The 11437-nt window shown below is 41.0% G+C and overlaps 1 protein-coding gene across 1 annotated transcript in view; it reads left to right on the forward strand.

Annotated features, from left to right (window-relative positions):
• COL4A5 (collagen type IV alpha 5 chain) overlaps positions 1-6617 on the forward strand; it is an 82098-nt gene extending 75481 nt beyond the window's left edge. The window contains exons 42-51 of the mRNA XM_086619853.1: positions 209-342; positions 754-826; positions 953-1024; positions 1408-1536; positions 1811-1909; positions 2916-3128; positions 3473-3650; positions 4355-4469; positions 4779-4951; positions 6473-6617. Of these exons, the coding sequence (XP_086475979.1) occupies positions 209-342; positions 754-826; positions 953-1024; positions 1408-1536; positions 1811-1909; positions 2916-3128; positions 3473-3650; positions 4355-4469; positions 4779-4951; positions 6473-6554 (1268 nt within the window). The 3' untranslated portion in view covers positions 6555-6617. The remainder of the gene's footprint in view (positions 1-208; positions 343-753; positions 827-952; positions 1025-1407; positions 1537-1810; positions 1910-2915; positions 3129-3472; positions 3651-4354; positions 4470-4778; positions 4952-6472) is intronic.
• Positions 6618-11437: the final 4820 nt, after the last annotated feature.

Raw genomic sequence — 11437 nt, forward strand, 5'->3', positions numbered from 1 at the left:
AAGGAGCCTTGGTTCCTGATTTGGATAGTGCAAATAATCCCTCTATTTGTTTTCCTTTTAGTTTATCCTGAATTCAGCATTGAAGTAGAGCTGGGAAGTCAAGCCAAAATATCTTTTTTTTTTTTTTTTTTTTTTAAGCTGAAGGAACAAACCTGGGGACAGTGGTTGATATGTACTGATATATGCATGTTTGTTCTGCAATGTTCAGGTCCACCAGGCCCAGAAGGTCCACGAGGGCCACCAGGCAATGGAGGACTTAAAGGAGAAAAAGGAAACCCAGGTCCACCTGGCCCACCTGGCCTGACTGGTCAAAAGGGAGACCAAGGACCACCTGGGCGCCAGGTAGGACAAGAAATGGAGGTTTTCCCCTAGTTTATTTTTAAATGCAATAAAAATGGAATATATTTGGGTGGAATATGCAGTTTATCCTAGTAAAAACAAAAGCCAAAATGTGATAGTTAACTAGTTAACACCCTGTCTTGTAACAAGAAGGTCTTTTCCTTAATTATCCCTCAGTATCTGGGCGGGATGTTCCCCATTATATTCCCAGGGAGGTGGAGCTGTCAATGCATGCTTCATGTTACAGCGTTCTCTGACAGCGCCCGGTGCAGTCAGCAGGACGCATGGCCCCAGCCCTTCAGAGCACGACTTCAGACTCTGAGTGTGCTTGTTTGTCCCCCAGCCACCTTTTCTGTATGTGTTTCTGAAACTGCTGAGGGAGATGAGTGAATAACGTGAAGCTGTTCTGTTCAGGGGGAGCCTGGTCGTCCAGGTCTGAATGGAATGAAGGGTGACCCCGGGGTTCCAGGCGTTCCAGGATTCCCAGGTATGTAACTAGCACTTCAAGTGAAAACCTCCAGACTCAGTAATAGCCCCTCGGGGAGAAAAGCAGCCTGATTTTGTAAGATAGCATGTTCCTTCACTGTGTAACGGTGTGAATTTGATGTTGCAGGTATGAAAGGTCCCACTGGACCTGCAGGACCCGCTGGCCTCACAGGCAGTCAAGGACTGCCAGGCCCACCAGGTAGGAGCCCTGGCTAGCATTATCATCGTTTTTGCTCCCTGCCAGTAGAGTTTGGTACACAGAGGTAGGACTGAGCCAGTCTCAGCCAGCAATGAAAGTAGTTAAGTAAGCAACAGCTTAAACATGATTCCAGGCTATACTTTTTAGCCTTACAAGTAATCCTACCATATTTTATCCTCTGTATCCAGTCTACATGGATTAACCCCTGCAAGATCTGTCCTTTGGGGAGGGTCACCAAGAGCAGTTTTTTGCCTTGTATATACAAATTATTCTTTGCATTGATAGAACTCTTGACTTCTGACTTTGCAATAAAGAATAACAGAAGCTGTTTCTAATGCTCTCTTCCACCTCGTTTTATCTAATATTAAGCTGCTTTCTCTCAGGTCCACCAGGTTTACCAGGTGCCATAGGACGAAGCATTGTTGTCAAAGGTGACCCTGGTCCCCCAGGTCCTCCGGGACAGCCTGGGTCAAAAGGGCCACCTGGATTGCCAGGGCCACAGGGATTGCCAGGTATGATCCTAGGTGGCTGCAGAGAAAATGTCTAAGAAGTATAGCTGACTGCAGGCTGCAGTGCGAGTCACTTGGCATGGGCTGCAGAGACTAGTTACTGAATTCAGCAAGAGGTAACAGATAAATGTAGGATTCTACCATGTGTATCTGGTTTAGTGGTCTGTTCTTGTCTAATATATCGTGAAGAAACAATAGATGAGTCTCAGACAATTTAAAGATTTCTGTAGTGAGATTTCAAAAGCTTTTATTTCACGTGTACATTTTTCTATTCTAGGTCCGATTGGTCTTCCTGGTGACCCAGGGCGAGACGGACTGCCTGGTTTTGATGGTCCAGCAGGACGTAAAGGAGAGAGAGGTCTTCCAGGACAACCAGGTATGGTGTTTATCCTACGAGGACCCAGTGGAAAAAGAGATGTTCCCTTTTGTGAGTGCAGGCTAATACTGGGAAGTGAGGTCTTTGCCTCATGGGAATAATAATAAAATCATAATTTTAGGATTTTCTTGATGCAAAAAGATTACAAGCAGTTGAACATACTTTGGATTATTCTTGAAACCAAAACATTGACGATCATTGCTGAATAATATCGTGGAGTGCTTTCTCTCAAGCTTAATGGCATCCCCTTTGCAGCACAGATGATGCACAGGAGGTAATGAAGATAGTAAGAAATAGAAGAGATAGATTAGTAAAATAATTATAATTTTCTGTGGAAATCGTGAATGGGGAAAAACAGATTTCATAAAGGAAAGAATTTCACCAAAAGCAGACATCAGGCTACCATGTAGCTATTGTTTAAAATTACTGAATTATGATTTGAGAAAAGAAATCAGACTAGGCACTGGGACAATTTTCTAAAAAATATAATACGTATTAGTAGCAATATATTGAAACTCGTGAGAAAAAGTATTAAAATTTAAACGGTTAAAACAATACAAAAATCCATAATGTCTTTTTTTTCCTTTTCTCGCTCTGCCATTTATTTCGTGATCTTGAGCAAGATGTTTCAACATTATCTTATTAAGCTGCATACACAGATTAATATGCTTTGGAATTGGGAAGCTGATTTGGACTTATTCCAGCGGCTGTCGTGTCCACTGCAGTTGTTAATGCCTCATAGCTCTGAGCGTATTTAACTTCACTATACCCCTACAACACAGGGAAGTTGCACTGTTATTTTATAACTAGCTATGACAGCCTTAGTAATTTAACCAAGCTTATATGAAAAAAATAATTCAAGGAAGATGTCTTAGCAGATACCAGGTCCCCCAACTCACAAGCACCTTAATTACAAGACCATACTGCCTTTCAGAGCTACATGAGTCTGAAAAGAGCAAGAAATGCTGTTAATAAATACTGTGTGTTGTGTTTCTCTCGTGAACAGGTTCACGAGGAACACAGGGACCTCCTGGTCCTGATGGCTTACAAGGCCCACCTGGTCCTCCTGGAACAGCTTCTGTTGCTCATGGATTCCTTATAACTCGGCACAGCCAGACCAGGGATACACCACTATGTCCACAAGGAACATCAAGAATATACGATGGATTCTCTCTTCTATATGTGCAAGGAAATGAGAGAGCACATGGCCAAGATTTGGGTGAGATATTTTGTATGCTCTGTCTTTAAGGAGAAGGATGGTGTAGCTGCTTCTTCAAATGCTCTGATTCTCTGAAGATATGACAGTCTCAAAGGTTACTTAGAATGAGGATGGGTGTTGCATACTAAGATCTACCTCCAGAAGTTGCACGTTGTAATTCAGGATGAAAGAATGTAAACTACAACTGAGAAGTTAAGTTTTTCTCACATGTGACAATTTGATAGCACATGCTGTGCACTCACAGGTGGAGAGGAAGAATACATAATTACTCTTCTCAAAGAATTGCTATAAAAAGCAATGGAATGAAAGCTTTGCTGTCGCATTTTATGTCTCTTACTCTGCAGGTACTGCAGGGAGCTGTCTTAGACGTTTCAGCACCATGCCCTTCATGTTCTGCAACATCAACAATGTTTGTAATTTTGCATCAAGGAATGACTATTCCTACTGGCTATCAACTCCAGAGCCAATGCCGATGAGCATGGAGCCACTGACAGGGCAAAGTATCCAGCCATTCATTAGCCGGTGAGACAAAGCAGGCTGTCAGGTCTCTCTTTTAATATCTGGATAAATAGCACATCTTATTCGTGTATTCCCAACGTGCAGGTTGGATATTAGGTGAAGTGTTCAAGGCCAGGTTGGATGAGGCTTTGGGCAACCTGGTGTAGTGGAGGGTGTCCCTGCTCATGGCAGGGGGGGTTGGAACTAGATGATCTTTGAGGTCCCTTCCAACCCAAACCGTTCTGTGATTCTATGTTTTGCTGTGGGAAATACCAGGAAAATAGCTTGGTTTAAAGTATTCTTTGTCATAAATGGTCTGTCTACATGCAGCAGTGATACTTCGAGGATGAAAAGCTGTAAGAACTCTCCTCGACTGAGGAAGCTGTGCAAGCAGCTGTGCAAGATCGCCATGGGCAGGGAAGAGAATATGAGAGCCATTAGCTCTAAGATTAAGGCATTCACTTGAGGGCTCTTGAGCTTCCACTTATTGTTTCAGGAACTGCTTCAGTGTTTTACCCAATGATTGTTAGTTGAAATACAAGGCAGATTTTGCACTCCAAAATACTATCTTATTGCAGTTACAAAATATGAGAGAAGTAGAAGTCTAGATTAATAGGACAGCCTCTCACAGGCTAGTTTTCCTCCCTTTCTATGTGTGAGAATTCTTAATAAAACATACTCCTATTATATTTTAATATGTGTTTCTCTGATACTTCCCCTGCGTCCAGATGTGTTGTGTGTGAAGCTCCTGCTATGGTGATAGCTGTCCACAGTCAGACCATCCAGATTCCTTCGTGTCCTCCAGGCTGGGACTCTCTTTGGATTGGTTACTCTTTCATGATGGTAAGAACTGCCTCCTCCTCCAAAACTGGCTACTACACACTTGTATCCTCAACTAGCTGCCTTAGCACTTTGTTAAAAACTGTAATGGTTGTCATTCAGAAGCCTTTACCTTCAATTACTAACCATGGTGGCCAAGATTAGCAGTGATTTTCCAGTTCATAGAGCCCAGTGTAACTGGTGTCTGCCACCACGTTATTCTACCAAGAACAAACAGCGGCTCTTTTAGTAGTCGAATGCTGTGCTATTTAATTTTTAGCACCTATTGTAAGATTCTTGTTTGTGTGTTTCTTTCCTCGACCCCTACACCAGCACACTAGTGCTGGAGCAGAGGGCTCTGGACAGGCCTTGGCGTCTCCTGGATCCTGTTTGGAAGAATTCCGCTCAGCTCCGTTTATTGAATGCCATGGTCGTGGCACTTGTAATTACTATGCCAATTCATATAGTTTCTGGCTGGCAACTGTAGAGGTGTCAGAAATGTTCAGGTAAGCAAACCTGTTTCTTGTATATTGCTTTATTCCAGAATGAAAGCTTTGGAAACGGAATTTATTCCGAAGATCAAAAGAGATTTGTTTACAGGGGTATAGGGAAATAATTTAGTTTGTTTTCCCCTCGCAACCAGTTTTTCAAGTGTTTCCTTGCTAAGCCTTTAATATTACGTAAAAACTTGCTAGGGCACATTCTGGTTTGCAAGGTGTCGGATTCTTTTTATGTCAATTCTCATTCATATTTAGTAGTACCTTCTCGGAAAGTAGTCCTACTGTAGTTACTGTGTTTGGAGCCTAAAAGATCGATTTTGTTGGATTTTCTTTCTTGCTGGGCTTTTCAGTACAGTCAAATATCTGAAAAGGTAGTTCACAGACATACAAGGGACAGGTATGAAGGGCAAGGTCAACTCTACTTAAACCTTTTAAGGCAGATGTTCATATAACCTGTTTTTAAGAGTCTTGTGTGAAGGAGGTTTCGTACCCTCCATGGCAAGCGTTTTTTCCAGCACTTTGCAGTAGGGTTAGGATGACATTTTGGTGACAAGGAATCTAATGCACATTCTGTCCTCAGCTTCTCTGCAGTCAGCTTTTAAGCTGGAGTCTCTCAGCTCCTCAAACTTTTTCCAATTTTTTTTTCCATTTTTTTCTTTGAAAAATCATCTCCTTTCATAGAATAAATTGCTACTGCCCTGTTTGTGTACTGATAAAAACCTCGTAAATATTCTGAATGCCACCAAATTGCCAGCCCTGCACCACAAAGTTAAATTTTCCATGTGCACTGTTGGTTCTGTGTTAACACCTACAACTGTGATACTTGATGTGCATTAAATAGTGCATCACTCTGAGTTTTCAGGATAGTTGATCAGTGGCAATTCACTGGTAATTCACTAGTGAAAACTGCCTACGAACAACTACCATGCACCTCTGAGTTTTCAGTCTCCTACTGTTTTTTGTCTCCCATGAACACAACTTCCTTTTTTTTTCTTTTTTTTTTTTTTAAAGATACTTTAAGAATTGGACTTACTCTGTGTACACGGATATTACACAAATATGTTATCTTAGTCTCCCACATCCCTACCCTTTCAGAATATAAATAAATAATTTGGCAAAGCCATCACTTAAATACAAATCTCATTGTAGCAGTAATTTTTTATGGGTTGTTAAAGTACCCTTCAACTGAGAAACCCAAAGGCTACAAAGACCCCAGAAATACTCTCAAATGTACAAAATTCACCTTCCACCCGGTTTAGTATTTGTGCTACATCATGTGCTAGACTGAAGTAGTTGATTAAGAAAACTTGTGTGTACAGACACACTGGATAAAATTGAGCATCTGTCACCTGGTGTTGAAGACCTACAGAGAGATGACTCCCAAGGAAAACTTTCAAATACAGGACTAATTCCCCACTTGCGTACTTCAGCGTTATCTTAGACTGTGAATTAAGTAGAAGTTTAAAGGAACAGTTCTGTAAACCAAGAAAAAGCTAACCTAACCTTACCTTTGTGTCTGTCAACCAGTAAACCTCAGTCAGAGACACTGAAAGCTGGAGACTTGAGGACGCGTATTAGTCGTTGTCAAGTTTGCATGAAGAAGACGTAACGTCTTGGAGAATGTTTTATAAAACAGTTGAAAATTCCTAAGATGCACTGTCTTCCAGCTGCAACAATGGTGCTACTGTGCAGAAAGAAAAGAAAAAACAAATCCAAACTGTTTTAACCATGCAAATTCCAGTGTACCTCACTCGTGTGCCAAACTAAGGGTTGTTTGGTACATATTTGACAACAAGACTAAGATGAAAAGAATTGACCTCTTGGAAATAGAAGAGAACACTTGAGGTTCACAAAGGATCAGAAGATGAATTTTTTCATTTCTCTCCCTGTACCAAAATGGCACCTTTTGATCAACCGAGAGAATAAAGAGAAAAACGACGCACTGAGTATGTTTAAAATAACAAGACTGCAGTTTTGAAAAACATTTTTCATGGTGCTACTAACCCTACTGTATCCCAGGTTTTTAATATGAAATTTTAAGCTTATTTCTCTTTGTAAGTAATGAAATGTGTATATTGTGTAAACACCTTTTTAGTTGAAACTTTCAGTCACTTAGAAACAAACCAGACTGATATAAAAATTCTTATGTCTAAAATTAAAACATACAGCAGTATTTTATTATGAAACTTGTGGTACAGAGAAAATTTACCCCTCTTACGCCAATTTATTAATTTAACATTTCATTTCCTTCCTCAATTGCCAACCTGATATATTTGGGAATGCACAATTAATTATTCTGGCGTCATTTTGATCAGGGTTTTAAATGTTGTACACCATGCTATCAGTGGTTTTATTTGTGCTTAGAAATCCCAATCCACTTGAAAAGGTTTTTTTTTTTTTTTTTGTATCTTGTGGAAATATGTGAAATTATTAGCCATATTCTATATCCTTCTTTTCTGAATAAAAGTCACATTCACATTTTTAGTAATCAGCTTGGTTTAACAAAAGCTGTTCCTTGGGAATATCCAGTTACCAAAGCATTTAAGGTTATGCTTACATGAGACCTTCACTCGGAAGTGGTGTCATGCATTTTATCCAAAATATAGTGTGCACGCTAAGAAACCTTCTGAATAAAATAAAGCATAAGCTGGTGGAAACTCTCCTATTTACAAATTAATCCTTTAATCTTATGTGAATTTATACACATCCACAGTGTATTTACAGTACGCAGCAACTCTTGTGTATGTATAGTTCACATAAGGCCTTGACAGACGGTGCATGCAGCCTTTCTGATGTCATTTCCTAAGAATCCTGCTGTGTATGTCAGAGTGTTGCTACTTGTGCAATAGCTGAAAAGTGATGGCTTTTTGTACGCATGGTCAGTGCTGTTCCATTTACCTGTTTGTATAAACAGAGCTCCCTGACAAAGCAGGACTATTTTTCAAGTGATGATACTTCAATGTTTTCGTTGTGTATTGCCACCTCAACCATCAATACAACTTAACTGGTGAATTAACTTACTGCTTTTTACAGATGAAGTGTATTTGTTTATTGGCTACTGTTAAGTAATTGATCTGCTAATGGCTGTTCATTCTTACCTTTCAGTTGTCATTGTAAACACGGAGCATCAGAAATCTCCTTGTTCTGTGCACGTTTGACAAAAGACATAGGACTGGTGACTGATCAGGTGGCAGTGATTTATACAATGAGCTTGGTGCTGATTTCAAAAGCTTTCAACTAAGTATGAAACTGAAGTTTTTTAGCTTAAAATGCAAAATATTAACAGCTTTGTCTATTTTCAATTAGCTGCAGTTATATATGTTGGTAGAGAGTGGGCAATTCAGCAACATGCACCCTTCAACTCATTTTATTTTGGTTTGCTGATGCGTATAGAAATAAACGGAACCTGCTGCTACCTCCAAGTCAAGAACTTGTTACCAAAGCTGAAATAAAATAGTAAATCTTTTCTCGTAAACCCAAGCCCTTATCTTACTGCTGGCTCCTCAGAAGCCTAAAATGAGCATAGCAGCCTATCCTTAGCCCCCCAAAAAAGCAGAAGAACATGATGCTAAGGACAAGGAGCTCCCAGAGGAAAGAGCTCTGCCATCCTTCCCTACCAACGCTACCTGTCTTGTGCTCACCAACAAGAACTGTTCATATATGGGGGCCTGGGAAAGAGCAGAACATGTTTGTTCCAGTAGAGCATAAACAGTGCGTCTTTCTAAGATTTGGGCTTCTTTTGCAGCATGTAAAGACAGAAGATGCCATTCCAACCTTAAGGTAGATAGCGCCCAGAACACCTAGTCTTGTGGCAGCTTTAGGTCCCAAACCTGCAACACGACCACGAAAAATAAAAATATGTGAAGTAGCTACGCTTCTGACAGATACGTTCTCTGTGCTCTTCCTGCAGCTCTCACCCTGACCTGGAGAACAGTCATGAAGCTTAATTGGCTTCAGGCTGAGATTTCTGAAAGGGCTGGTTTTTATTGAAAGAAAAGTGGTCTAGAGAGGAAGGAGCATCTTTTAACTAAGACATGCAGCAGAGATTCACGAGATGTTGTTTTAATTCACACTACGCGTTCGGTGCCTTAGAGCAGGTAAATCACTCGACCTGTGTTGGCTCGTGGCTACTGATCTATAAAAGAAAGCACGGTGATTGTTTTCTCCTGCTGCTTCTTGACTGCTTAGACTGTAAGCTCTTTGGGGCAGAGACATTGAGGGGCTCAGATGTTGGCTGGGGCCTCTAGGTGCTATCCATCAGTATATAAATATTAAACTACAGGTAAAAGCTTGTGTTTGCAGATTGATTATTAAAAAACTGTTTTGAACATTAGAGCCTTAAAATAGTCTTCAACATAGCCTAAACATGATCCAGCTCAGTCTGCCACTCCTTCAGCTACAGTTAAGGCTCTTTTTCCTGAAGTCTGATTTGTCTTTGACTAAAGCTTTTATTCTTTTAACTAATCATGTAAAGTTAGTCTATTTTAGTTAATCTTGAGCAGGAACCTGGAAGGTAACTCAATTAATTGTATTGGAAGTTGAGTTGTATGGGGACAATTTGCACACTCCAGCCACTCGAGGGCACCCCACAGCTTTGAAAGCAAGCTGGAACAGAAACACGCCGAGTTCCTGCCGGTGCCTGCATGCAGCGATGCCTTTTGAAAAACCTCACTAGAAGTGGGAGCGCACTGCCTTATCTTTGCTCACTGCCCACTTCGTGTTCTTGAAAACTTGCTGCAGGTGGTGTACTGTCGATTGCAACTGGGCTGAAGAGTGAAAAAATGCAACTTTTTAAAGGAATACTAGTTTGCAAATCCTAAAACCAGCAACCTTATGCTTAACTTGAATTTACACTGCTATAGTATGAAAGAACAAAGTTCTGCTTAAGACAGGCTTTTCAGTGGCTTCCTTCACTCTAGCAAGTTCTTTTCTAATCCTTGAACAAAAAGGAGAAAGCTTCCTTCAACCTCAAATTCATTTATAAGGTGAGATTTAAACTTCTGACACAATCCTGCTGTCAAAGTACAACCTATAAACCAAAGCAGGCACACAGGGCAATGCAGCAACATTTCTATACAATGAACTAGGCTACTATATGCAAACTTGGTGCTTTAGAAGCTCTCAGCATGCAGCGTTTTGTCCTCTATTGTAAAGGTCAGTCCCTCTAGAGCGAAGATTTCTCACCTCAAAGGGTGGGGAAGTACCTGTTTTTAAAAGTTTTTGAATTTGAAAAAGTGATATATTGATTTTGGAGGAAACAAGTGTTCAAGTTGTAGAATTTGATCTTCTGCAATTATTTTCTATACACTTTGATATCTAGCTGAAGTATTTTGGAGTCAGTATGCTGTCAGAACTGTACAGAGGTGCCATCCTGGGGACACCACGGAGGGAGGGGCGTTTTTGCCAGAGATCAGACGATACTGCTGTGAGCAGCACTACATGTTTTTAATGGGTCTTTCCGGAAAAGTTACGCTTTAGAGAAGCCAGGACTCTTGCTGGACGTATCCTACTTCTGCTGCTATGGCTACCTGCTATTGCACAGGAGACCAGAAGCAGGACAGCATTGCTAACGGAGGGCAGGAGCAGCGATGAGCTTAGGGGAGCAGTCACAGTGTTCTACATTTAAAATGTAGGGTAAGTATCTAGAACTATTAGCTTTTGGAAGACAGATTATTAACTCAACCTATTTGTAGCAGGCAGGTGACCCCTACCTAAGAGCAGCAAGGTGAAGAGTAACTGGTTAGTAAAGCAGGATAACTGCTGTCTTTAAAGGTACTCACTATAGCCCCTGGGTGAGGCACAATGGTGGCTGAGAATAATGCACCAACAAGCAGCTTCAGTGCCCACTGAGCTAGACTGACTGCCAGGCAGTCTGGTGTAACCATGTTTCTTTAAAAAGTTTTACATTAACTCAGAAGAAAACTTAAGAAACTGAGCTTGGTTTGTTTCTTTAACAAAAGCCGGGTGGGGAGGAGCAGCTCTTACCTCCCAGATAATAGCCACAAGCTCAGCATTCACTGCTCTCACCCGAGACGTGTTCTTTCACAACCCCTCATGGAAAATGAGGGGAGAAACCTCCCTTATATTTGAGGGAATGCTGTTGCTATAGCCAAAAGAGGATGCAGGGATTGGGGGGGGGGGGGGGGGGGAGGGGAAAGGCAATGCAAATTGTAATGTTACCTGGTAACTCTGAAAAGGTCCTTCTCTTCCATGAAGCTCTCATTCCCAATTATTTGGTTATTTCCATTACCATACTGCTCAGTGAGGTGCCAGGCCCATTAGAATTGGTCAATGTATTTCAAAACAAAGGCTTTTAACATGTATTCTAGTGACCGTCTTCAAATTCAGCTAGGAAGTCTAACTGCCTTCTGGTTTTAATTGAGGGCTTTCACCATGCTTCAGAAGTAAGAGAGTTCTGTCAATGTTTCACCCAAAGGGGTTTGAAAAATTAACACAAAACCATGTCCTCCACCCCACACCCCCCAAAAAACC

The sequence above is a fragment of the Tauraco erythrolophus genome, chromosome 13, assembly GCF_009769465.1.
Source record: "Tauraco erythrolophus isolate bTauEry1 chromosome 13, bTauEry1.pri, whole genome shotgun sequence".
Taxonomy (NCBI): Eukaryota; Metazoa; Chordata; class Aves; order Musophagiformes; family Musophagidae; genus Tauraco; species Tauraco erythrolophus.